Here is a 27,617-nt window from a genome sequence, read left to right as displayed (position 1 = left end):
AAAAAGTGAGAAGAAAAAAAAGGAACGTAACAGATTGTAATAAAAGTAACTAAAATGTATTTCAAAAATGAAAATATGACTGTCTGGTCCCAAATTCCATGCCACACACCATATAAAATTTAATTCGATCGGGCTTGGGATTCACATGTGTAGACGGTCTTTTGTTTTTGTATTGATTATTTACACAAAGAGTCTGCAGACGCTTGCGACAGTCACGACAATGCTTTGGTAGATATAGTTAAGCACGGCTAATTCGTTCATAATCTTAAACAAAATAACTCCTATTGCATTTCATACATGTAAAACCGTAAAAGTTGTCACCAGACGTCCGGCAACTGACGTTTGACCAAGAAGCATCGCACTGTTGACACATGTCCGTCTGATCGTCGAATATTGTCTAACTCTGCTATATCAATATCGTGAATATGGACACATATCGTAAAAGATCAAAGGTAAGAAAAAATAATTTAAATATAAGAAATTGCCATTAATTTAATTTTTGATATGTAAAAAGAAAAGAAAAATCATAGGTGCTCGAATTTTTAATTTTATAGTGGAAAATTTACTCGCCGAGACATCTTTTTCATGTTCAAAAAGAAGTTGCATACTATCATTAATGTAATTATCAAACAAAAGTTTGTATGTACAAAAGTTGTTAAGTATTTTTTAATTTGAAGGTAATTCACAAGCACTTATTTCATATTAAGTTCTTTATGAAGAAAGGACTTGTGAAAAAACAGTATAATATTATCTAATAGACAAGTACAAGCACTGTATGCAATTCTTCTAGATAAAAAGAATTGATTACAATAATGTGTGAATTTTTTATTTTTTATGTTAAATGTAGTATCATTGGAATTTCTTGATTAAAAATAGTAATATCTTGGTTAACTGTTATTGCTCTTGCAAGCTATTTCATAAAGCTTTATTTTTCGTATGGAATTGCAGTGTCTCAAACTTTTTTTTCTTTAAATGTCTTTCACTCTTTGCAGTTTGGAACATTTTCTTTGAGTAACGATCAATGCATAAAATAATTATAATTACTTCCTATTGTAAGATTTAAAAGTGACACTTATTTAGTGGACCACAATTGGTACTCATTGTAATTCATCCTGGCCACAGTACCTGGGGATATACATGTAGCCTCAAGAACCATATTCTAATTGCCAGGCTTATAATTGCATGTCTTCCAAAGGTACATTGAAATGTACTAACAGACAGGGATCACAATTTGTTGCTTAAGGGTGCAAGCATGTTATTGTATAACCATGTTTTAAAAACCATGTTCTTATATAACACAGATTATCAGTATTGGTGCATATCTCTTTGATATATTCTTATCTATCATGTCTCTGTTCTTTCATTGTGCTAAATATGTTCCTATAGTGAGCCATGATCTTGGATTAATAAACTGAATGTGTAAAAAGAGATTACATGTATACTATATAATTACTGTACTGTATAAGGACTAACTCTCTTATAATTCCAATGTTATTTATTACAATTGTTTTGATTGGATAAAAATAAAGAGTTTATACATCAATAAATCCAAAAATGTGATGTATTCGTACACGCCTGAAAACAAATAACATAGTGCGGGGAAACTATTCAAATTTTTGCAATTTTTAATAAAGTGAATGAATTGGAATTATAAGAATCAAACATTCTTTTTGAAGATTTTATCGATGTGTAAACTCGGGACATTTTACTCACAAACTTAACATAAAAGTGCTTCACTGTAAGTTTCATCAATGATTTTATTTAGGATAAATCAGTCATTAATGCTCTGCTTTTAATTTTTTTTTAAATTTCTTATGTATGATTTTTCATGTATCCTTTAGATTTAAGACTCATGGATTGGGGTCCTTAAAATGTCCTTTGGCAATAGAGAATAATCTCATTGATTTTTGATTGATGTATGATCAAAGTAATGATACTGAATAGAATATTGAGGAGATTAAGTATTATATTGTCATAACAGAATTGTAGTAAGTAGTCGGTCCTAATATTGTATTAAAAAATACCCAACAATATTGTATTAAAAAAATACCCAACAACAGTGAAGTTTATGAGACTAAGTTGTGCACTGATGAAAGGTGAAGATAACAAACATTGATCAATCTCATAACTCCTATAAGCAATACAAAATAGATAGTTGGGCAAACACGGACCCCTGGACACACCAGAGGTGGGATCAGGTGCGTAGGAGGGGTATAAGCATCCCCTGTCTGGAATCATTTACTAATTTGAGCATTTGCAACTGAAACATCAGGGATGCACACAAACATTTTTGTAAAAAGACACATCCAGTAATTACAGATGTGTGCACAAAATGCCATTATGGGTTAAACATAATTTCTAAAACTCTTTTCTATCAGTGAAAAACTATGAATCTTTATACAGTTCTTCACTGCATGTGATATATGAAGGGTATAAGTTCAGAGTCACTAATTCACCCAGATAAATGGAGAAGATGCACATTGTTTCTGTACTGTACAGGTCCCTGAATATTAAGTTTTCTAAGTCGCTGTAAACATCAAAGGAATATTGCCCATCATGAATAACATTACCAACTCAGGATTACAATTTGGGTCACCATACTAATTTCCCATGCTCTTTGTTTTATAGATATGTTTTATTAAATATAGAAAATGCTCTTTAGAGGAATATAAGATGTCTGAAAGAGATAAGATGCAGTATTCTGCAGTACAGAACCAAATTATTAGATACACTATTCTTAAAGACAATAATTGTGAATTGTGTTCAAATAAATTGAGGCACTTTTTCAAAATCTTGATTTTCTTATAATCCCTGTTTCCAATGTGACAGTATGTGAATGTTTTCATGACAGTCAAACCAATCAAGTCATTCTTCATCCTACCAAATGAGGTTTAGCCAGTTAATAGTCTGACAGCTCTATAGTGTCATCTGGGAACACTGTATACATGTATGCTAAAGAATTGTTAACTGTGCTGTACACTTAAATGAGACTGTATTGGTTGATCTATATAGTCTGTGACCCAAATGACTGTTGGTCCTTTTCCCATAAAAGTGTCACTGACCTGCTACTAACAATAGACAGAAAATTAAGATTTGCATACCAGATTTTATCTATGGTAAGAAGTCCTGAAAACATGAATAAAGAAAAAAATTGAATTGTGTAAAATTACATAATCATCCCCAAACGCTTGTGTACTTTATAATTTAAGTAGAGCAGAATATTTTTATTGCTAGGTACATTAGCTTTGATCTCCATTGTCTAGGTGGAGGGTATTTAAAGCACAGCTTGTCCTGGTGCTTTAATTAAATATAATCAGGGCATGTTCTTTCAATTCTTGTTTATTTGTATATGTATGGTAAATAATTCCCAAAGTGTGTTTTAATAAATGTGTTTATTAACTAGTAGGAGTCAGTGACCCTTCGGGTCTATGATAATCTCAACGAGATTCGTCGAGGCTGGATATTTTCCGAAGAGGCGTCAGTCCAAATATGCCAAATATCAGGCCTCGACGACTCTCGCTGAGATTAGGTCTAGAACAACTCATCGAAAAAATTCATAGATGCGAGAATGGACTTCTCATACAAAAATTTATCGACACTCATCGAAACTAGTCGTAAAAGAAAATACGGAAATGATAACTTTTTTAAAGGCTTAATCATTTATCTATGGCAAGAAGTCCAGAATACATGAATTTAAAAAAAAAATCTTCATAATCAAACTGTGTAAAATTACATAATTATCCCTAAAAGCTTGTGTACTTTATAGTTTAGTTAGAGCAGAATATTTTGATTGCTAGGTACATTATCTTTGATCTCCATTGTCTAGGATGGAGGGTATTAAAGAGAGAGAGTTGGTCCTGGTGCTCTAAATATAATCAGGGCACGTCCTTTCTATCCTTGTTTATTGTACGTGTTTAGTGTGTTTATGGACCAGCAGGAGTCAGTGGCCCTTTGAGTTTATGACTACTCATCGAAAAAATTCATAGATACGACAAGTCATAGAATCGACATCTCATACGACAAGTCATCGAAACTAGTAAAAACAAAAATACGGAAAATTCAAATAATTTTTTTATTTTTTTTATTTACTCATTTCACACAATATTCAATGTTCAATAAAAAAAATTAAAAATTATGTGCTAAGGCCTGAATGTAATTTAACCAGTTTCTTGTGATTTCCTAATTCTTGTGGGGAAGATCGATTTCCTCACCACGCACGAGGAAATGTCCTTTCAAAGAGGAAATATAAATTGGCGCGAAACACCGACAACTCTCGAAAAGGTCTATGCCACCCTTCTAAACATTTGATGTGCCGGGGTTATTGGCTAAAACGCGTTCGTATAGACCTGATTACAGGTTCCACTGTCCAATGGAGTAACGGGATTGTTGGTTTACTAGTAACATGTTTAAAACTATTTATGTAATGACCGATCAGAGACATACAGTGTTAGCTGCAATAATGTAGCCCTATCCGATTTTTTTTTTATTCTGACGTTTTCGGGATAGATATCTCAAAAAAAAAAAAAAAAAGAAAGAAAAAGAAAATCGGAGAGGGTTACATTATTGCAGCTAACACTGTATGTCTCTGAACCGATGAAGGGTGTCTCGGGAGACAGTGATGAAATACAACAAAACAATGAAAAGTGTTCCAATTCTCTCTCTCTCTCTCTCTCTCTCTCTCTCTCTCATTATTCAATACAAGTAACGTCGATGAGTTGTCGTCATCCATGACTTGTCTTTCTAAGACTTGTCGCTTCGGTGAGTTTTACTTTCGATTAGTTTGGCTTTTGGTGAGTTGTACCTTTCAGTTAGTTGTCGTTCGGTGAGTCTCTTCGGTACCGCACGTAACATTGACAGACCGACACTGGGTGGAAGTTAAGTCTGGATTTAGCTGTCTCTGACAATTGGATTTAGAACACGTCACTATGGTAAAAAAACAAAAAAAAAGTATTGGACAGCATTTATTTCAGGAATGAATTTGTATTGAGAATTTTCGTTAAAAATAATTGTTCAAATTATGTATTTTTTCTTTTGAATTTCACTACGTTAAACAGAATAGCGATAGTAGGAGGATGTAAATTTAAATACATTGTGTTTTAGGTTTTAAAGAATTAAGTAAGTTATTGTATCCAAAGTGTACCGTAATTTGGCATCAGTAATAACTGCGCCCCCCCCCCCCCCCCCCGCCCCTTAAATCCGCCACTGACTACTGTGGAATATTTTAAATGCTGTTATATGTATGGATATCCGTAGAGTTCTTGTGTGATTGTTAAGGAAATCCATATTGAATTTTACATGTTCATGTCGATACACATGCTCGGCTAAGTACATGCGTTCTATATGGGCGAGCTTCACATATCTCACTAGTGCGGTGGTACTTTTTTAAAGAAATATCATCTCAATTCCAGCATACAGCAACAGAACACCAGTCTGGAATAAAAATTGAACGTCCCCATTCCAAGCCAAAAATCTTAGAGGAGCTGATTTCGATACTTCGGAAGATCCTCGACTTTTGTGTGTCTTGTGTAACCTGTGGTTGCTGTAACAGGAGTGCTGCAGAGAAAGTACTGTCGGACGAGTACGGAATGATTCTACTGGATAACGAGAAACGGGCCGTAGAAAATCTAATATTATACCTGAATAAAGGTAGGGAAAATGTTCATACTGTAACTGCTAATAAGAGTTCATTTGATATGAAAGGATTTATTGTAATATTTTATTCTATATATGTACTTAATACAGATAAAATGATTAAAAGACTTCTTACTTTAGGAAGCATTAAATGTTTTATCTGGAAGCAAATTTAGAAAAGATGTTTTTAACATTTTTATATTGATATGATGTAAAGGAAGATATTCTTTTAGATACATCTTTAGCAATTTTGTGTGTGATTATAGGATTCTGGGCCTCTGTGCAGACCTTAGCTCTTGGGGGGAGGGGGGGGGGGTGGATCAGTCAATTTTCTTTTTACCACAGAGATATACAGTTATGCAACTAGGGAATTTTAAAAGAAAATGATTTTTGTGAAAATAAATTAAATTCAGTTTGCTTTGTTATGAAATAACCACAGTAGAGTGCTCTTGAATAAAACTGCATATTGCTATTGCTATCAGCTAGTTGTAAGTATAACCAGCTCATTTAAAACAGAATCACGGGCACTTGTATCACTTGGGTATGAATTTATTATTAAAGCTAGAGTACATTCGAACTCAAGTGATATAATTGCCTGTGGACAGAATATCTCAATTTCTGGAATTAAGAACAAACAAGTAAAACCTTGGATGAAATTAATGAATACATATGTCCCTAAATGTTCAATTCAATAATAATAATGATTATCTTTATTTTTAAAGTCAGACATAGATAATCAACAATTAACATTAGCTATACACTAGCTATTTACACACTTGCATGGATGTTTGCCCTAAGGGGTCTTTTTGTATTTTTATAATAACACAAATCTCTGGTATTCTTTCAGTTGTGATATGTAATTGTACTTTGTTTATATGAATGTATAGTCATCTTTTGTATAGTTAGGTAACTTTAACTGTGTAATATCATTAACAGCTCAGTTATGTAAACAAAGACTTCCCTGTTCAAAGTGTCAAAGGTTTATAATTAAATCTTAATTGTCTGATTTGTAGCCCCAGAGTTAAATCTGACACACTGGCATGAATCCACCCAAGCTGTGAATAACAAAAACAAAACATGTAAAAGCTATGTATTACAAAAGCAGCTTCTAGACACCCTGGGCTGTGAAAATTGAATATCTTAAAGCATGGAAAAAGTTTAATTCTTTTATTTCATTAGAGAGCTGAGTTTCACCTAATTTGTTTCTGATAATTACAATCATTTGTGACACGTTTCTCAATTTTAATTAAATCTAGAGTTAATAAATTGCTTCTTTTGTGAATGTTTTTTCTTTCCCCACTAAACAAAACACATCAAGATTCTTGCACAAAAATGTAGTTTGTAGTTCCTATCATATATAATAATAGTTCTTGCATAAAGTATTTTTAAAACTGATAAATTGATTTTCAGTTGGTTATGATTGAATACATGGTTAATTATACTCATTAAATAATTAGAAAATGGAAAAGTGATGATTGATTCCAACTTATGTCATAAAAGGTGATTTTGATTTGTAGCATCCAACTAAATTTGCAAATATTATAATCACAAAATACGTTTTATACACGGCAGTCTAACACGTACAATTCGCAAAAAAATTGTCACTTAAAATTTCCTGACATATATACATATATATATATATATATATATATATATATATATATATATATACACATACATACACTGTATATATATATATATGGTAATTACATAAATTACGATATTGATTGTATAGTTTAGGTCAGATATTGTTGATAGCTCCTCTAACCATGCTGACTATTTTTTTTTTGTATTGATCCATATCCGGTAGTTCAATTTAATGTAATCTGTTATCTTCTTTGTAGCATTTTGTTTATTGACTTGAAATGTCAATACTAGTGTAGAAACTGCAGCTACAGAGATACACCATATTCACAGCCTAAAATGAAAAAAACAATATGATCCATTTTATCTCCATATTTTCAGGTGAGAAGACCGAGCCTGTGCTGTCCCGTGAACACATTAGAGCCTTGAGCATTCTGTCCTACTCCGATAATTACGATCTTCAGAGGTCCGCTTCACTTTGTATGCTGGAAATCAGTGAAAGAAGTAAGTGTCTAAAACATACCCCAGAACTAATTCACCAGAGACAAAAGGAACATTCCTAAGAATAGTGTTAACTCTCCGTGAATATTTTACTGTGTTCCGTGCGGTACTTTTGGTGATCCATGTGAACCAAAATTATTGTTTTGGAATTTATCTACTTCAAAAAAAGCAAACCAATTAAAACGTGCATTTGAATCTTTTGTTTTAATGGTTTTAATGATTTTCAAATTTTGATTAGAAATCATAGTTGTATGTATCAGTGATGCCTTTTTCAGAGCGGACTGAGATAACAGAAATCTTGGGGAAACCTTTGGTTGAACTGGTCCGGTGCAAAGATCTTGAGATCCAGAAAAATGCCACGCACACCGTCAGCAACTTTTGTGCGGTAGGGGAAAGTAAGTACTTCTTGTATTGTTAGTCTGCTTATATGAAGCTGAGATAAATTTCTTTGTTTTATGAATGCTGTATCTAGGTTAGTGATGATGGGTATTGATGATCAACAGTAACTGAAGATCATGAAAGTTCATCAAATGAAAACAAATAACTCTGTATATTAGTTCTTTTTTCTCAACCATTTAGAAATTGTGTAGATACCCAATGAACTGGGAAAGTTACACCAATGTGGAGAAAAATGTGGAAAATTTCTGAGCATTTCTGACACATTCCATAGTAGGACCCTTTATGTAGAAATATGCAGGAGCCCTATAGATTAGTTCATGTACTTTATAGTGTGTCCATCCATTCATTCATGTGTCTGTCCGTCAACACTCATCTCCAAATCTCCAATAATTTGCTAAGAAGTAGGTACAGTTTCTACAGTCATCTGGCCCAAAATATTGATGATTTCACTTGGAGCTCAAATCCTGGCATTCAATTAAGGAATAGTTTAGCAAACCCAAAATTCACTCAGTTTGATCAGCAAAAATGATTTGTGTCATATGACGAGAGCTTGAAGTTGGCATAAAATTGCAAAAATGCCATTTTCAATGAAAATATCCACAAATTCAGGTGGTTTTCCTTTTAGAAAACATACAGCGCATGCGTCGAGCAAATTCATATTGAAGCATGTTTTTCATCTCAAAATAATACACAATATATATCATTTTCATTTTGCTCGACAAATGCGCACATCTTTTCCTGAGCAATAATTTGTATGACATTTGACAGTTTTCAGGCTTATTTTGAGAAAAAGGTGGGAAATGTCTTATTCATTATGTCATAATGCTATCCATTTAGGACTATCATTCTGATTTTGTTGACATAGTATACCTGGCATTTATTTTACTTTCTTAAAACGCTGATTAAGGTTAATTCCAGACACATTTTATAGAGAGAAATTTTTTGGGCCTTTTTATGTATACAACCGTACCTTGTTCTTTGCTGTGGATGTTTAAGGTCCAATGTTCAAGGTCATAAAGAGATGTTTGATGGAGTAACTGGAGTAGTGTTCAGTGGACTCTCTACAAATCACCATGGTTGATTGCACAAGTGTCAGAAAAAGAAACTCATACATATTGAAGCAAGAAGGTCAAAGTTCAAAGTCACTTTCAATTGTGCAACATACAACATTTATAGGTTATAGACTTTGTATGGGAAAATATGATGACCAAGTTTTTGGCGCGTAGACGGACCGAGCTTGCGAGGTCCGTCCGCGACAAAAAACGAGGTCGTCATATTTTCCCATACAAAGTCTATAACCTTTTTATTATAAACTTTCAATTTCATTTAGAAACTAACAATGATTTTATTTTAACAATTTCTTTATTGGTTTAACTGAGTAAAAGATGAAAAACACGAAAAATTCGAAAATTAACGGCGTAGTGTATTAATTGTGACGTAATGTGTGCGGGCCGGAATGTTTCCGTGCATATATCGTGTGATATATGCCCGCAAACTTTTAAAGAAAAAAGAAGAGCTGAAATTGAAAGTATATAATAAGTAACTATATTGCATAGTTCAACCTAAAGACTTTGTATTTCTTGCAAGGTACATAGAAGTAAATGAAAAATTCAAAGATTTTGGGCTACTAGCTAGGTCAAAGGCAAAATTGGACATTGTTGATGTGAGCTTATAGTAGGGCCCTGCATAAATTTGGCTGATTCGACCTACTTTCATTTCATCAGAAAGCATTAGATTTAAATACTTCAATGTCAACAGCAACAGTTCAGGGAATTTCTAGTCGGAGATTTGGGAACATTTGTATACAGACATCATAACTTATTTACAGAAACAAGTGCCTGTGCTTACAGGGGCTAAGCCCGTTTTGGTCTGGACTCTGTGATATACCGTAAGAATTTGGGCCCATAATGGGCTTATAGCCCCTGTGTAGGACCAGTGTCTCTCCATTTATAGGCTTCCAGGGTTTTTGTTTTTTATTGTAAATGTCTCTCCCCCAGCTGATGTCAACTCTAATAAAATAACACATGTACAAGTATACAGGTCATACACTTGCATGTACAAGTACTATGAGATATATACAAGTACTATGAGATATATACAAGGCCAAACACATCTCTCAAAATGAAAGATACAATGTACAAGGGAAAAGTTTAAAGATTGAAAAATTAAAAGCAACCAATTAGAATCGATCCAGGTGGATACATGTTAGTACCCCCCTCCCTCCTAAAAGAAATTCTAGTGAAGTCTATAATTATAAAGACATTTTACCCAGGCTTGAGTGTATCTTTATATCCAGTGTCCTGAAGTATAAAATGTGGTGGTAGATTTCTAGCAGATGTGCTGGGTCTGTAGAATTTATATATACAAAGAGACAAAAAAACCTAAAGGAGTTTCTGGTTTATTGTTAGCCTCGGGCTGCTGTCATCATATCATATTACACAATCTCTAACTATATCTATTGGGTACAAATGAGTTAACATCTTTGTTGTTTTATGACACTGTCAACATATGTGCTGTTTTCAATTTGAATTTCAGTACATTTGTGATCTATTTGCTAGTAGGACGATCATCAACCTTACAATTGTAATTTTTTTAAGAATATATAACACGTATGTATATGCAAATAATTCCAAGGTCTATATTCATATTCCAATGGCAAAGGAAAATACTAATACAAATATTTGTTATAGCACTGATACTTCAAGATATTTACACTGGTGCACATGGACTTGGTAATACATTTTGTAAACTGGTTTGGTCTAACACAAACTTTGTCCTTACTGCTTAGAAATCAGTTCATAATTAAGTGTTCTACCTTTTGATTTGAACAGTATTTTATTCATGTATATATAGAAAATGCATACATAAATAGGATTAGACAGCAGGCACAATGTCTATATAAGCCCTCTCCATAGGTCAAAGGTCAGTTATGAAAGACTATATGATTAATACAGTACATGAAAATATAACAAAATGATTGAAGAAGGAAAAAAAAAGGTTCACAAATATAGGAGTTGTACCTTTTACTGAATTTTCTATATATCATAAACAATTCAATTACAACTTTTCCTTTATGCAGATTACAGTTATACATGTATACCTTCTACAGATTATTCTCAATCATACCAATACATGTACATGTATATATGTCTTGATGCTATAATGAGATGTGGCATCACTGATGTTTTGTAATATTGGACAGATCAGTCCAATATGATTTTTTAATCAGGCTTGTAAATATAGTACAGAATAAACATTGAAGTTTTAGTACTTTTCATTGTATGGTTTTATATCTGAAGTATAGTAATGTTTTTGAATTAGTTTAGAGACTCATGATCAAGTAGGTGAGATTTTAGATAAAAAAAAAATTCAACTCCATTGTACATACAAGTGTTACTCATTTACTTCAGTAATGTATGTTATTAAACATCATGAAATGTTAATGGATATTATCAATGATATTGAATTTTATGACTTATTAATGCAAATCAGATTTTTCATGTAGTTTGATATCTTTAAAGAAAATCATTTTAGACCCAGTTTTTCAGAAGATGAAAAAGATGTGTTGTTTGTTTGTTTTTCCCAAATTGATAAAGGATGCTTAATATGAATTCCTTTGTTTACATTTTTATAGCAATACTTAGGGGATCATTTTGGAGTCCAAAATTTTTGTTGAAAAATTATGATTTACTATTTCAATGACAGAAAAAAAGAAGGTTTATAAACTTTTTTTTTTATGAATATTTGTGTTAGAAAACCTATCCAGATCGAGGCTCTGAAAGAAGCAAAATTACATAACTGTTTTCCTGTACAAAAATTGATTTCTATACAATATACTACACTGTATTTATTCAATAGAACCCAAATAATTATTTTCATAAAAAACTTAACTTAATTTTTATTTTATCAATGACTATGGCTAAAGTTACATACAAAACTCTTCATACAGCATGTAGCACATTTTTACAACAAAATAAAATTTTTCAGATTTAGAGCTAATTTTACTTTAACAGTGTGGCTAGAATTAATTGGTATATGAATTGAATATTCTACATTTCTGGTCCCAAACAATGTCTTTTAGCATGTATGGTCTAGCAGCTTTTTTACACCAGAATTAGATTTATACTTATTTGTTTTGATGATGTCTTCATGATTTCTGTTCGATTTCAACATTTTGTTCTGTAAGTTTTCATTTTTATTTTTTGTATGCATGCAGACTCAAAATAAATAATGTACTATTCAGCTTTACTAAATTTTGCAGAAATACTGCACCAACACCATGTGTTTAGTACATTTAACTGTAGCTATATTGATAAAACAATGAAATTAAACAAAGAAAGTCACATATGTAGTCTGCTCATGGTGAAATCTTTGTCAGACCTGTAACACCTGAATGTCATTTCCGTATTCAGTCAAGGTTTCTGTACAGAGGTTGTGTAAGGCACAGAGACAGCTGTTGCCGGTAGCTTCCGTGACATTTTGACTCCCTTAATAGCAGCTATAAGGATATTTCTGTTTCAATAGTTTAAAGTTTAGATAGATACTGCATTATATAAGAAGAGGGCAATTTGTATATAGAGCCACAGTCAATACAAACTTGGTTATAAATCTTCTGATAGTGTGTTAAGTATACTGCTGTGCCTGGTTGTATAATTATATAATAATGGATGTTCAGAGTAACAAATTAGGTACATGTAAACCGTACAGGTACATTTGTGTAGACTGTAAGTCTGAGAATAATGCATTCAAATTAGATCAAATTATAGAATTGCATTATCTAACCTACAAAGACATTTAAATGACTGGGGAAACCCTCAGCTCTATGTAAATGCTGTCTTTTTCTGCATCCTTGAACTTGTCTGATCTTGGCCATATGGACTGTTGACCAGTGGGATGTAATAAAATTGGTGGGGTATTTTATGAAAGTGATTGATCCAGCCAGTGCTGTGCATTTTATAAAGGTCAAATGGTGACAGTGCCAATTGTCACCAATACTGACCAGTTTTCCTATAATGCAGATTAGCCTAGTTGACCAACATACTGACCAGTTTTCTTAAGCAGATTAATGACCTATTTCACAAAAATTCTCTGAAAAGAAAAAGTCATCAAAATTGATATAGGGACACAGTAATTTCTTCCTGCACTTTTCTCATTGAAGATCTTTGAAATGAAAGAGTGAAGGGAAGTCCTATGTAATGTAACTTAGTATACTGAACACAAGACAAAGAAAGCCTAGAATACATGACAGTGTGTGCAAACATCTGTTTTAAAAGTTTACATGTATATTGTTATCACTTCATCCCTGAGGATTGAGCTCTAAGCTTCTGATGTGAATAACATATTATGATCGAGTCTATAATCTCTTTGAATCTTACTTTCTGTGTAAAGCCTGTTGATTTAGAATTTTAAAAAATGTTTATTTACATAAATTATACATTTAGTGTGCCTTTCAGTCCTAAAATAAAAACTTATTTAATAGATAGAATCAAAACCATATAAGGCGCTCAGGTCATGGATAATGTTACAGTAAAGACTATAGTATAGAGCTATAGAGGAAATTTGCACTAGGAGCGTGATAATCATTATTTTTTCTCCATGATGATGTGGATTTTTAGTTTTCTGTAATCTGTTTTGCTTAATACATGTATATACTATTACTAGTATGCTGTAAAAATTCTATTTCATGAACGTTCAAAAATTGACTTAATTCACCTTCTTTTTAGTGGGTGAAGTCAAGTTTCAAACGTTAATGAAATTGATTTTTTACAGCATACTAGTACACATTAAGCACAAAAGATTACAAAAAACTAAAAATCCACATCATGGAGTGGAGAAAAATGTCACGATCATAGTTTGAATTTCCTCTCTAGCTCTATAGTCTTGTTCCGCGACAGTATCTCATATGCGGCTTGCTGAGCGGCCAGGCGTTTCAAGTTGTGACTGAGCTTGCGAGCGGCCATTTTCCACAACGGTCTTTATTATACCCCCCGAACGAAGTTCCGGGGGGTATATAGGAATTTGTCAGTCTGTCCGTCCGTCCGTCTGTCTTTGCAGATTCGTGCCCGGGCCATAACTTTGTTCTTTGACTTAGGCATACCATATTTGGCACACAGGTGGATCACCATGAGACGATGTGTCGAGTACCTTCATGACCTCTATATGACCTTGACCCTTGACTTCAAGGTCAAAATTAAAGGGTTTTTTTTTTTACAATGGATTCGTGTTCGGGCCATAACTTCTTTGTTCTTTGACATAGGCATACCATATTTGACACATGGGTGTATCACCATGAGACTATGTGTCATGTACATTCATGACCTTTTTATGACCTTGACCTTTGATCTCAAGGTCAAAATTATAGGTTTATGCCATGGATTTGTGTTCGGACTATTATGATCTTCCATTTTCTTCTACAAAGGCATACCATATTTTTACACTCAGGAAAGAGGTAATTTATACCTATTAACAACACCCTTTGGGAGATTGGGGTAAGCGGGGGTATTCTTAGTGAGCATTGCTCACAGCCTCACAGTACCTCTTGTTTACATTAACCATGACCTGAGCACCTATGAATACCCATGAATAAAAGGGTATCTGTAAAGTGCAGAATCGAAACGGAATGAAATCTACTGAAACGAAACGAAATCTACAGAAATGAAACGAAATCTACCGAAATGAAAGGCAACAAAACATACTGAAACGAAACGAAACAGATTGTATAACCGAACTCTTTTAATTATGATAATTAAAAATGGTATCTTAGGTCCCTGTGAAAGTTACCACATATAAATAAAATTCGCCTCCCCGTTAATGTAGGCGTTCGACTTGACTGATACAAAGTTTTCAAAATTGGAAAGGGGGGGGGGGGGGTGAGTATAAGCACAAAGTACATATCCGAAGTTGATTAAATACCATGTGTAATTAGTTTCGGATCCATAAATTTCAGAACGGAGAGTTACAGTCTCAGAGGTCTGGGGAAACACACTTAACGAGAGGTGGGGTCGCCGGCGTTGGATCCACCTTTGGTCATATATAAAGGTTTCAGAATTTTTTGCTCTAAAGACAAATCATGTATTCAAGTGGATATTGTGTATTTGTATGTAGTATATCAAACGGTGGATTCTGAGTATGTCCTCCCGTTCTCTTTGCAATTTCTGCTTCCCTTGTTCATAAGCCTTTTGATTTTACAAAATCTTACCTCCTTCTGATAATATTGCATAAAAAAAATTCTGTTTTCCGTCCCGTTTTCAATTCCCCGTATTAGCAAAACCCCAAGTGTTTAGACTCGCTACATATCAATAATTTTAATAATACATGTATATATATCTTATCAAATTGCCTTCATATAATATGATATACTATTTATTTATTTTTTCATTATTGAAAGTACTCGCACCTCAGCAGTTAGAGATAAAATAAGAGGGTAAGAGCTCTTCATGCTTTCAACTTTCTCAGACACCAGCTTCTTCAAACAATGTAGCTATGCCCAAAGGCGGATCCAACGTCGTCAACCCCACCCCTCGTCTTGTGTGTTTCCCCAAACCTGCGAGACTGTAACCCTCCGTTCTGAAATTTATGAATCCGAAACTAATTTGCACATGTTATTTAATCAACTTCGGATATGTACTTTGTGCTTACTCACCCCCCACCCCCCACCCCCACCCCCACCCCCACCCCCCCTTTCCAACTTTCAAAACTTTGTATCAGTCAAGCCGAAAGCCTACATGAAAGGGGAGGCAAATTTTATTTATATGTGGTAATTTAACTTTCACAGGGGCCTAAGATACCAATTTTAATTATGATAATTAAAAGATCGAGTTCGGTTATACAATCTGTTTTGTTTTGGTGAGTTTCGTTTCGGTAGATTTCGTTTCATTTCATTTTGATTTCATTTCGCACTTTACACTGGTACCCTGAATAAAATAGATGGGAAAAAAAACTTTACAAAAAAAACAAAAACAGAAACACCTGGCTTCAAATCATTTAGAGTAAGGAGTTTAATTTGATCTGTGACACATGCAAAAATATATTTTTTGCTGACAGAAACTGTCAATTCTGAGCATTAATGTTCAAAAAGTAAAATGTCTTTTTTTTTCAAGCAGATAAGAACAAAGCTGTCCTGCTGAAGCTTGGAGTGCTGGAGCCATTGGTTGAGCTCCTTCAGTCTAGAAATGTGGACGTCCAGTGCAATACATGTGGCTGTATCACAGCTCTCACTACCACTGGTAAGTAATTAGAGATGAACAATAGAGATAACCTTCTACATGTTGCTCTGTCACGTTTCTAGTCGCCACCTGTAAGTAAGCCACAAGAGGTGGTTCCGTTCTGCATGTAGAAAGGCTACCATTGCAAATCTCATCAGGGAATTTATAAACTTTTACCCATCTGGCAAGCTGTGATGGATATCATTGGAGTTCTGAAAACTATTGTTGTAATTATGAAACTGTCACTTCTTGAACTAAAATAAATCCTGAACTCGGGAAAATAAACAAACAATTGATCGTATTGCTAATACAGAAGACAATCAGTACAATGATTTAGAAGCCTTTTTTTAATGTCGTATTCATATTTATGTTAATGCTAAGTTAAATTAATGTACTTTTCAGAAGATGAACTAAAAGTGATTCTGTCAGATTCTGAAAATACATTTTTTACATTAATTATTGAACTTATTGAGGTTTGGTACGAACATGAAAAGGAAAGATTTTTAGATTATTTTTATGGAATACATTTAAAGTACGTAAAAATATAACTAGACGAGATATTTTTTTTATGCTAATGTATGTGACACAATATGGTGATAAAGAGAAAAAAAATGTTTTGTGTTCACTGGTAAACAATTTCATGAAAAAAGTTGATAATTTACAAGGATCGACCTCTACCTGTTTCTACAGCAAGTTATGCCCCAAATATACTACATGTATAAATGAAATAGAGAGTTTATCATACATGAAATTTTAATGCTTCTCGATCATTATATTGAAGACAATATTGGGTTGAAATACACTTTTTGTAATACATGTGTATATGGAAATCAACAGAAACTTGAAAGGTTTTATGTAGGGTGGATGGGGTAGGTGGTTCCCCACTACTAATTTCTTATTGTTGAACGTACAGGATGATGATTGACTGTTCTTGAAGTATTGTATACATTTATATGTATGCTTTTTTAATGAAATATTTCATCAGTTTTAAAATAGGTGAAATGGACTAAGAATGGCTTAACTTTCTGTTGATTTCTATTAGAGAAAGGTGTATTTCAACCCAGAATTTGTACAGAAAAAATTGCTTTCAAAACACTTGACTCAGATGATTTACATGTATTGTGATTGAAAAGTACATAATGTATTTTTATTTTAAAACCTCACCCTGGCTCACATTAGCTATAGAATCCATTAGATGTCATTATATTCATAATCCCTATATCCTTAACTACACAGTAACCATTAATGTTCCTTTTATCTGCACCATTACACCCAACGGCATTTTGTTTTATGTCATATATAAGGACAATGAACTTTATTCTTTTCTTCTAAGACAATTTTACTCCAACAAAGACATAGTCGCACGATGGAGTGCACGTAACTTTTGATGTGTAAAAGCTATTAAAATATTCATAAGGTTATATGACGTAGGGAGTGTTTCAAATTAATAGTGTCAAATGGAAATGTCCATATATAGAATTTTATGACTAAAAATCAAGCCCATATATATATATATATATATATATATATATATATATATATATATATATAAAGCACTAGAATGACCAACGACATGAACAATTGGAATTGTCAAATTTTCGGGCCAACCTGTCCCTTCGTCAGGACGTGAAAGGATTACATTATGGAGAAAACACAAATATAATTAACAATAAGCACTAAAGCTACACTACAAAACTAGCTAAACACTTTTCCAGCGGATTACATGTTGCAGGCTTTGTTATTAACTCAAAAAAGAATAACAACCAGGGTGTCTGGTCACCGTGGTATCAGTCGGTAAAGTGTGAAATTAATTAATGGAAGAACTAACTTGGCCGATCAAAAGGTGAAACAATTAATTCGTACATCGTGGTATTCTCCCCTAGATCAAACTATTGAAAATATATACAATGTATATATATACTTATAGCCATTCTTAAAACTTCACAAAAATATTCTTTAAATCACTTGAGATTGAAATCTTTATTTTGCCCTACAAATAACAATAACTAGAGCAAACTTGGCAGTGAAGTATATACGTCATTGACCTTATTATGAAGCTGCATGTTCATTTTTAATGTTCTTTTTGTATTTCAGATGCCAGTGTACGAACTATTATGAACTATGATGCTGTCAGGCCCCTGATACATCTGATGCGTTCCCCAGATATACGCGTGCAGAGAAATGCTGCAGGGGCCATACTGAACATAACACATACACGTATGTAAATTACGATCAGTTTCATTCAGGAAAGATTGTCAACTACAGAGACACAGATAATATACAGTGTATCTACAATATACAGACACACAGATAATATACAGTGTATCTACAATATACAGACACACAGATAATATACAGTGTATGTACAATATACAGACACACAGATAATATACAGTATATGTACAATATACAGACACACAGATAATATACAGTGCATCTACAATATACAGACACAGATAATATACAGTGTATCTACAATATACAGACACACAGATAATATACAGTGTATCTACAATATACAGACACACAGATAATATACAGTGTATCTACAATATACAGACACACAGATAATATACAGTGTATCTATAATATACAGACACAGATAATATACAGTGTATCTACAATATACAGACACACAGATGATATACAGTGTATCTACAATATACAGACACACAGATGATATACAGTGTATGTACAATATACAGACACAGATAATATACAGTGTATCTACAATATACAGACACACAGATAATATACAGTGTATCTACAATATACATACACACAGATAATATACAGTGTACTGTATATACTCACCTATAAGTTGGTTTTTGGGAGTCAATTTTTGGTCCAAAACTCTATGTCCGACTTATAGGCGTGTCCTAAGAAGATTGTTATTTTTCTGGGCGGCGTAATGTAGTGTTTTTTAAACAACTCCGACGATTATCATGGACTACCACACAAATTATTATTGTTCACAAATATCTAGACATATCGTATTTATGTATTTTAAAATTATGTATGAAGTACAAGTATTTAGATATTTTTATCTAGATAAGTACATATTATTTATATTGAAAATTATTTACATACCGGTAACTACTTCTTTCAATTCAACTAATCTATTGTTTATCGGTAAAATTGAATTACGAACCCGATTTAATATTGAAATATTCATATGTATACCGGCTGAAATATATTTCATAAAAGATATTGTTAACAGATAATTTAGATCATCATTCTTGACTCTTAAAAACTCGACTGTTGATACAATGAATTATACTGGAATCCCACCATAACAGTTTTCGAGAGGCACGTGCCACTAAGTAAACACAGTTTCAGGTACTGGTAATTAGGAGACTATAATTCCTTAAGTAAACAAGTGATCATTGCCCATAATAGATCAAGGGTTGCGTTTAACCCCAAACAAATATAGCTTGGATATTGAGCACCTCATAATTATTAATTTCTCAAAATATTTTTTGAAACATACGTAAAAACACTAGAGCATTAACTTGAAATTGTCAGCCGATTCTGACAAAAATTTGTACCGACTTACAAGTTGGCCAATGGCAAATTCCTTCAAAATAACCTTAAAAAATACAACCGACTTATAGGTGGACCGACTTATAGGCGAATATATACAGTGTATCTACAATATACAGACACACAGATAATATACAGTGTATCTACAATATACAGACACACAGATAATATACAGTGTATCTACAATATACAGACACACAGATAATATACAGTGTATGTACAATATACAGACACAGATAATATACAGAGTATCTACAATATACAGACACACAGATAATATACAGTGCATCTACAATATACAGACACACAGATAATATACAGTGCATCTACAATATACAGACACACAGATAATATACAGTGTATCTACAATATACAGACACACAGATAATATACAGTGTATCTACAATATACAGACACACAGATAATATACAGTGTATCTACAATATACAGACACACAGATAATATACAGTGTATCTACAATATACAGACACACAGATGATATACAGTGTATCTACAATATACAGACACACAGATAATATACAGTGTATCTATAATATACAGACACAGATAATATACAGTGTATCTACAATATACAGACACACAGATAATATACAGTGCATCTACAATATACAGACACACAGATAATATACAGTGTATCTACAATATACAGACACACAGATAATATACAGTGTATCTACAATTACAGACACAGATAATATACAGTGTATCTACAATATACAGACACACAGATAATATACAGTGTATCTACAATATACAGACACACAGATGATATACAGTGTATCTACAATATACAGATACACAGATGATATACAGTGTATCTACAATATACAGACACACAGATAATATACAGTGCATCTACAATATACAGACACACAGATAATATACAGTGTATCTACAATATACAGACACAGATAATATACAGTGTATCTACAATATACAGACACACAGATAATATACAGTGTATCTACAATATACAGACACAGATGATATACAGTGTATCTACAATATACAGACACACAGATGATATACAGTGTATGTACAATATACAGACACAGATAATATACAGTGTATGTACAATATACAGACACACAGATAATATACAGTGTATCTACAATATACAGACACACAGATAATATACAGTGTATGTACAATATACAGACACACAGATAATATACAGTGTATGTACAATATACAGACACAGATAATATACAGTGTATCTACAATATACAGACACACAGATAATATACAGTGTATCTACAATATACAGACACACAGATGATATACAGTGTATCTACAATATACAGACACACAGATAATATACAGTGTATGTACAATATACAGACACACAGATAATATACAGTGTATCTACAATATACAGACACACAGATGATATACAGTGTATCTACAATATACAGACACACAGATAATATACAGTGTATCTACAATATACAGACACACAGATAATATACAGTGTATCTACAATATACAGACACACAGATGATATATGAAATTCTTTGTATTTGTATATACAGAAACATACATGTAAAGATAATATGAGGCAGAGTATGTGCAAGTGTGATTCTTATTTTAAAAAACTCGAATGACTACCATATTGCAAATAATTCAGGGCATTATACGTTTATGGTAGTTTGATGTATTCTGTGAAGAAATCCTTGTAGTCTCTCTTATATAATATAATGTCATTTTAAAGAAGATGCAGGCTTACACAACATCTGTGTGTTTTTAGGAAGGGGGTAATTGTAAAATCCTAGGTCTATGTCACATACTGTGTTATTATGTTTTTATTACAACCTATGACCCTTGAAATCCATCACAGCTGTGACCATTGTGATTTTGCTTCATCTTTAAATCTTTTTTAGTATAGGGATGGTTTTAATGGTCGTGAGCTCACTTGGTTCTATGTAGATAAAAGATTAATGAAATGATCATGTAACACATCATTTTTTTAAAAACATATAGGCCTTACTAGTGAGCAAATGTTTAGGTGCATGTGGGTTACAAGCAGATTTTTTAATGATATAAGAAGAAACATATTAAAATCCTTTAATTGAAAATGCTGGGAGCAGGTGCGTACTCTCGATCGTTAAAACAAGCTATAATATTTAGCAACATGTCGAAAGTAATCTGTCGAAAGTAATCCGCAAACATCCAGGGTTGCCCACACTCCTTTAGATACTATACCATTGATATAAAAGTCAGAAGTTGCTGCCTGCACTCATCAGACCTATCAATATACATGTAAATAGAAAAGATCGATGTATATGTGTATATATATATATAAATATATAGATATATAAGAAAACGGAATTGAAAAAGCAAAGAGTTATGACCGCTCTCAACTACTTGCTACAAACAACTGGGAAAAAGACGAAGATATAATTCCATTTGTACATATAGGCATAACCCGTGCAATAGAAATCAACCAAGAAAATATTCAGAAAAATAAAATTCATCAACAGTAAACGTCAACGGAAAAATCAGAAAAGAATAGTATGCCCTCCATATCTTAAAGACAATCACAAGGTCACTAAGTGTGGGGATCCACGATGCGGGACCTGTCGATACATCACGGAAGGATCACAATACAACTTTAACTGACGGATATTTAAAGTTAATGCCAACATGTCGTGCGATAGCAAAAATGTCCTGTACATGTATGTCATTACATGTCCTGGATGTAAAGAATTTTATATTGGGGAAACAAGCAATCCGCTTCGGGCTCACCTGCGGGTCCACAAACAGCATATCCACAACCTGGAATACAGGCAAATTCAACTAAGTGGACATTTAGATGTTTGTTGACAAAAACAATTCAATATATTTCCATTTTACAAGTTTACAAGTGGAAGTCACATTCATAGATGTGAAAAGGAAAAACATTTCATTAATATGTTCAAACCTAAACTCAATCATTCAGTTTAACGGTATCATATTTGTATATGAAATGTTTTCACGCATTACTTTAAAATGACATCACTGTAAACATTATGTTTTAACGTACACTGTCTTATGACGTTGAAATTTGTTTTGCTTTACTATGACGTCCCAATGAACAATACGTTTCAACAGTCAGTATGTAATGACGTCTAGATTTGTTTAATTTTAACGTTCTGCTGTTTGTGATGTAACGTCGCTATGTGTAAAGCTTCTGAAGATTCGCTAAAGCTTTACTAAACGTCTTTGTGTATCTTTTTTATTTTTTACCTATACTTTTACCGATCATTGCGAAAAGTAATTATATATATATATATATACACATACAAATGTCCTTGGGTGAGATCAAAAGTTCAATGTCTGACAAAAAACTAAATTCACATACCGGTTCTTTCACCTAGACCCCCCCCCCCCCCCCCCCCTTAAAACTAAATATGATGAATATTGAAACTGATCGATTAACAAGTAAGAACATACGAGTATAAATAACACACTGTATGTAGGGTACCCTTTCTACTGTTTATTCACAAATGAAAGTGTACATTCAAACTTTATGACTTTCATTAAAATTTAATATAGTGTGGTTTTTACAGTCACTTGTCTTTTTTCTTTTTCCATGCACTGAAGTGTAATCGATGTCCAATGACAGAAACTTACAACAGTTTTTATCCCCCTCCCCCTATAACTATTTGAATTTAATTAAATTTTTATTCAACATCCATCTTTTGATCTTGCCCTTAGAATGATAAGACATATTACAAGAACAACATGAACAGAGACAGCTTAGATCCATACACATCCTAATCTGATAGTTTGATGACATAATGACAGAACCTTTTTTGTCATCTTTATACACAAAATATTCATATATCACAAGAAAACTTCACATTACGTTAAGGGAATAAAATAATGGAATTGATGTTAATGAATTTTTTATCAGACCAAAGATTTCTATCGGGTATAAAATCTTCCCTAGGCTGAGTTCTCTGTGATCAAAGATAACTTAAAAGTCAGAGCAATTTATGGCTTTGGGATGCAATGCTTTAATATATATTCAGCTTCATAATGCTAGCACACCTGACCTAGCTAGTAGCATACATAGCATTTAAAATTAGTGTTGTGATTTCTTTGTGATTTTGAATTCGTAGATGACCATCATTGCCTTAGGTTGACTAAGACAAAGTCAACAAACTCAACACAAATATTCTTTCGGTGGGTCTGAAGTTTTAGATAGTATTTTGTTGAAGTCAATAATACTGATTCAAAAGATCTGCTTTAAATTCTTTAGATGCATGCTTAATTTGTCTTCAAGATGTTACTGCTGATGTCGGCCTCTTTATACTGTTCAATTTAATTGATTAACGTTATTGGAAAAATTGAATGTAACATTGATTGATGTTTGCTTACAATGAAAAAGATTGTTGCATAATAACTTATAATATACATGTGTAAATAATACAAATATATTAATATATTCACACTATTATTTAAAACATAACTTAGCACATGTAGTCAACAAATACCCGGGCAAAGAAGCAGTCAAATCTGTGTGATGTTACATTAAGCTATCATTAGTGCTAATCTCTAGATACAATTGTCATCATGCAAGAACAATGTAATACAATATGTAAGCGGATCAAAGGATCTAATTTTAATTAGATTGAATGTAACATCTCATTTCTGCAAATTATTGAATCTTTTTTATATGCATTGTAAACATATTCCTTTTCCTGTCACTAGATTATTTGGATTTAGAATAACACACACACAGTGCCGCACACACTAACATTTTTCTCGTCAATGTTTGCGTACAACGCCTCAGGACACTAAATATAAGAAAAAATGTAATTCATTGTCAACAATTGTATTCCATCAATTACTACTTGACAGAATTTGTTCTTTTGGATATCTACAAGTTTCAGTGTATAAGTGCATGATGAGCACTTCTGTCCCTGTAATTGGAGAGTTGGGAACATAGTTAGCTCACCTGAGCTGAAAGCTCAAGTGAGCTTTTCTGATCACCCGTATTCCGGCGTCCGTCCGTCCGTCTGTAAACTTTTCACATTTTCAACTTCTTCTCAACAACCACTGGGCCAATTTCAACCAAAGTTGACACAAAACATCCTTAGGTAAAGGGAATTCTAAATTTTTAAAATAAAGGGCCAGGCCACCTTCCAAGGGGAGATAATCAAGAAAAGGTAAAAATAGGGTAGGGTCATTAAAAAATCTTCTTCTCAAGAACCACTGGGCCAGAAAAGATGAAATTTATAGATAAGCTTTATTAGGTAGTGCAGATTCTAAATTGTTAAAATCATGGCCCCCGGGGGTCGGATGGGGCCACAATAGGGTGTCAAAGTTTTACATACAAATATATAGGGAAAATCTTTAAAAATCTTCTTCTCAAGAACCACAGAGCCAGAAAAGCTGAGATTTATATGAAAGCTTCCTTATATAATGCAAATTCTAAATTGTTAAAATCATGGCCCCCCGGGGTCGGATGGGGCCACAATAGGGTGTCAAAGTTTTACATACAAATATATAGGGAAAATCTTTAAAAATCTTCTTCTCAAGAACCACAGAGCCAGAAAAGCTGAGATTTATATGAAAGCTTCCTTATATAATGCAAATTCTAAATTGTTAAAATCATGACCCCCAGGGGTCGTATGGGGCCACAATAGGGGGTCAAAGTTTTTTTTTTGTTTTTTTTTGGGGGTTTTTTGTTTTTGTTTTTGGTTTTTTTTTATATAGTGCAGATTCAAGTTCGTTAAAATCATGGACCCCGGAGATTGAATGGGGCCTCAAGGGGGGCATCAAAGTTTTACATACAAATTTATAGGAAAAATCTTTTAAAATCAACTTCTCAAGAACCACTGAGCCAGAAAAGCTGAGATTTATATGAAAGCTTCCTGATATAGTGCAGATTATAAATTGCTAAGATCATGGCCCCCCGGGGGTCGGATGGGGCCACAATAGGGGGTCAAAGTTTTACATACAAATATATAGGAAAAATCTTTAAAAATCTTCTTCCCAGAACCACTAAGCCAGAAAAGCTGAGATTTATATGAAAGCTTTCTGATATAGTGCAGATTCAGGTTTGTTGAAATCATGCCCCCCTGGAGTAGAATAGGGCCACAATAGGGGATCAAAGTTTTACATACAAATATATAGGGAAAATCTTTAAAAATCTTCTTCTCAAGAACCATTGGGCCAAAGAAGTTCATATTTACATGAAAGCTTTCTCACATAGTGTAGATTCAAGTTTGCAAAAACCATGGCCTCCAGGGGTAGATTTGGGGCCATAATAGGGACTACGGTTTTACATGCAAATAGATATGGAAAATCTTCTGATATGGACCAAGGTGACTCAGGTGAGCGATGTGGCCCATGGGCCTCTTGTTTTTGGTTGTGATCTGTCTGTGTGCAAAAACTTTGGCCATAACTTTTGAATGGGTGGTGAAAGGGCTTTCATATTTCACATATGTATTTCCTTGTAATAAAACCTTTCTTTGGGTAACAATTGTTTTTACCTCATGACTTTGACTTTGGAGTTTTGACCTACTTTTGAAAAACGTAAGTTTTGAATGGTTAGTGATGGGGCTTTCATATTTCACATGTGACAAGACCTTTCTGTGGGACCATAATTACTAAATTAGCTGCCATATAGGGGTATCGGTGATTCACAAACTCTTCTTGGTTCTAGTTTTATTATTCAATGGGATACATTGTTCACAGTGCAGCACCAGTTATTTCCCCCTGAATACATGGGGCGCACAACATGTTGTGGTCCTCAAGTGATTGCATCAGTATAAAGAATAGATAGAGAATTTACTATTTCTGATTGTACATGTAATTATAAGTGCCAGTAAAGGATTTTTTGTAGAACTGACAAATGATATGACTGCACTAAATTCTTAGTCATTTATCAGTATCTATGTATCTCGTGTGTGATTTTTCATAGTCCATCATGCAGGTATCTCAGTTTAGATCAGAATAATAAGGATGAGCAATATTCTTCATTATTACTTTTTATCAATGTTTTCGACAACAACAAAAAATACAATATGAATAAATGCCAGAAATTACATGTGCAACCAAAGCATGCATTGCCAATCATTAACTTGTAATATTTTCACACTGCGATGTGGACCAAAATATGTACATCTGTTGTCAATAAACGAAACATGTTAGTTATATCAAATCCATATCTCTAATGTAATTTTTCTGTTGAAATCTGTTTTCTGATGTACACGAGTGATTCAATCTTGTTTGCATGTATAAAACAACTGAACCAAAAGTACACCAAAAAAACATCAAGCACGTAGCAAGAGAGAGAGAGAGGGGGGGGGGGGGTAGCTGCCCTATTTTTTTTTTTAGACAATGTACATTTTATCTTATCATTATATGCTAAGTTGGTTATTTTAACAAAGTTTGATCTATAGGTTGTCCCCCTTTATATAGTAGTATTGAATTATAGTGGGACTACAAAATTCAAGGAACCAATTAATTGAATTTCAGGACTAACACCCCCTCCCACTTCCTCCTCCACAATTTATGATTTGGAGCGCTTGATCAAGAATTTTCGGACATTTGTGAAGTCGATCTTCACTTGGCCTCCCCGTTACATTCCCAATCATATTCGTATTATCATACAGTAATATATGCTTTTGTTCCCAGCTGGTGTCTGTTATTTATCATATTAACTCATGGCAGTTTTTGGTATTAATGGTGCCATTACTTGGACAGAATTGAGCACAAAATAATGGATTGATATAGGTTTAT

At 33.2% G+C, this 27,617-nt stretch overlaps 1 protein-coding gene across 6 annotated transcripts in view; it reads left to right on the top strand.

The window, feature by feature from the left end:
• Positions 1-27,617, top strand: part of LOC125683261 (uncharacterized) — a 52,009-nt gene that overhangs the window by 8,317 nt on the left and 16,075 nt on the right. For 2 of the 6 annotated variants that reach the window (XM_048924233.2, XM_048924231.2), the window contains exons 2-6: positions 5,409-5,646; positions 7,597-7,719; positions 7,992-8,111; positions 16,215-16,340; positions 18,414-18,536. In XM_048924233.2, the coding sequence (XP_048780190.2) occupies positions 5,586-5,646; positions 7,597-7,719; positions 7,992-8,111; positions 16,215-16,340; positions 18,414-18,536 (553 nt within the window). In that variant the 5' untranslated portion in view covers positions 5,409-5,585. Of the gene's footprint in view, positions 1-146; positions 453-4,564; positions 4,929-5,408; positions 5,647-7,596; positions 7,720-7,991; positions 8,112-16,214; positions 16,341-18,413; positions 18,537-27,617 lie in introns of those variants that run through there. The other 4 variants (XM_048924230.2, XM_048924229.2, XM_056142358.1 and 1 more) reach the window with 4 other exon arrangements.

Source organism: Ostrea edulis, chromosome 6, assembly GCF_947568905.1.
Source record: "Ostrea edulis chromosome 6, xbOstEdul1.1, whole genome shotgun sequence".
Lineage (NCBI taxonomy): Eukaryota > Metazoa > Mollusca > Bivalvia > Ostreida > Ostreidae > Ostrea > Ostrea edulis.
Note: the sequence above shows the minus strand (reverse complement) of the source record. Positions and strands in the feature narration are given on the sequence as shown.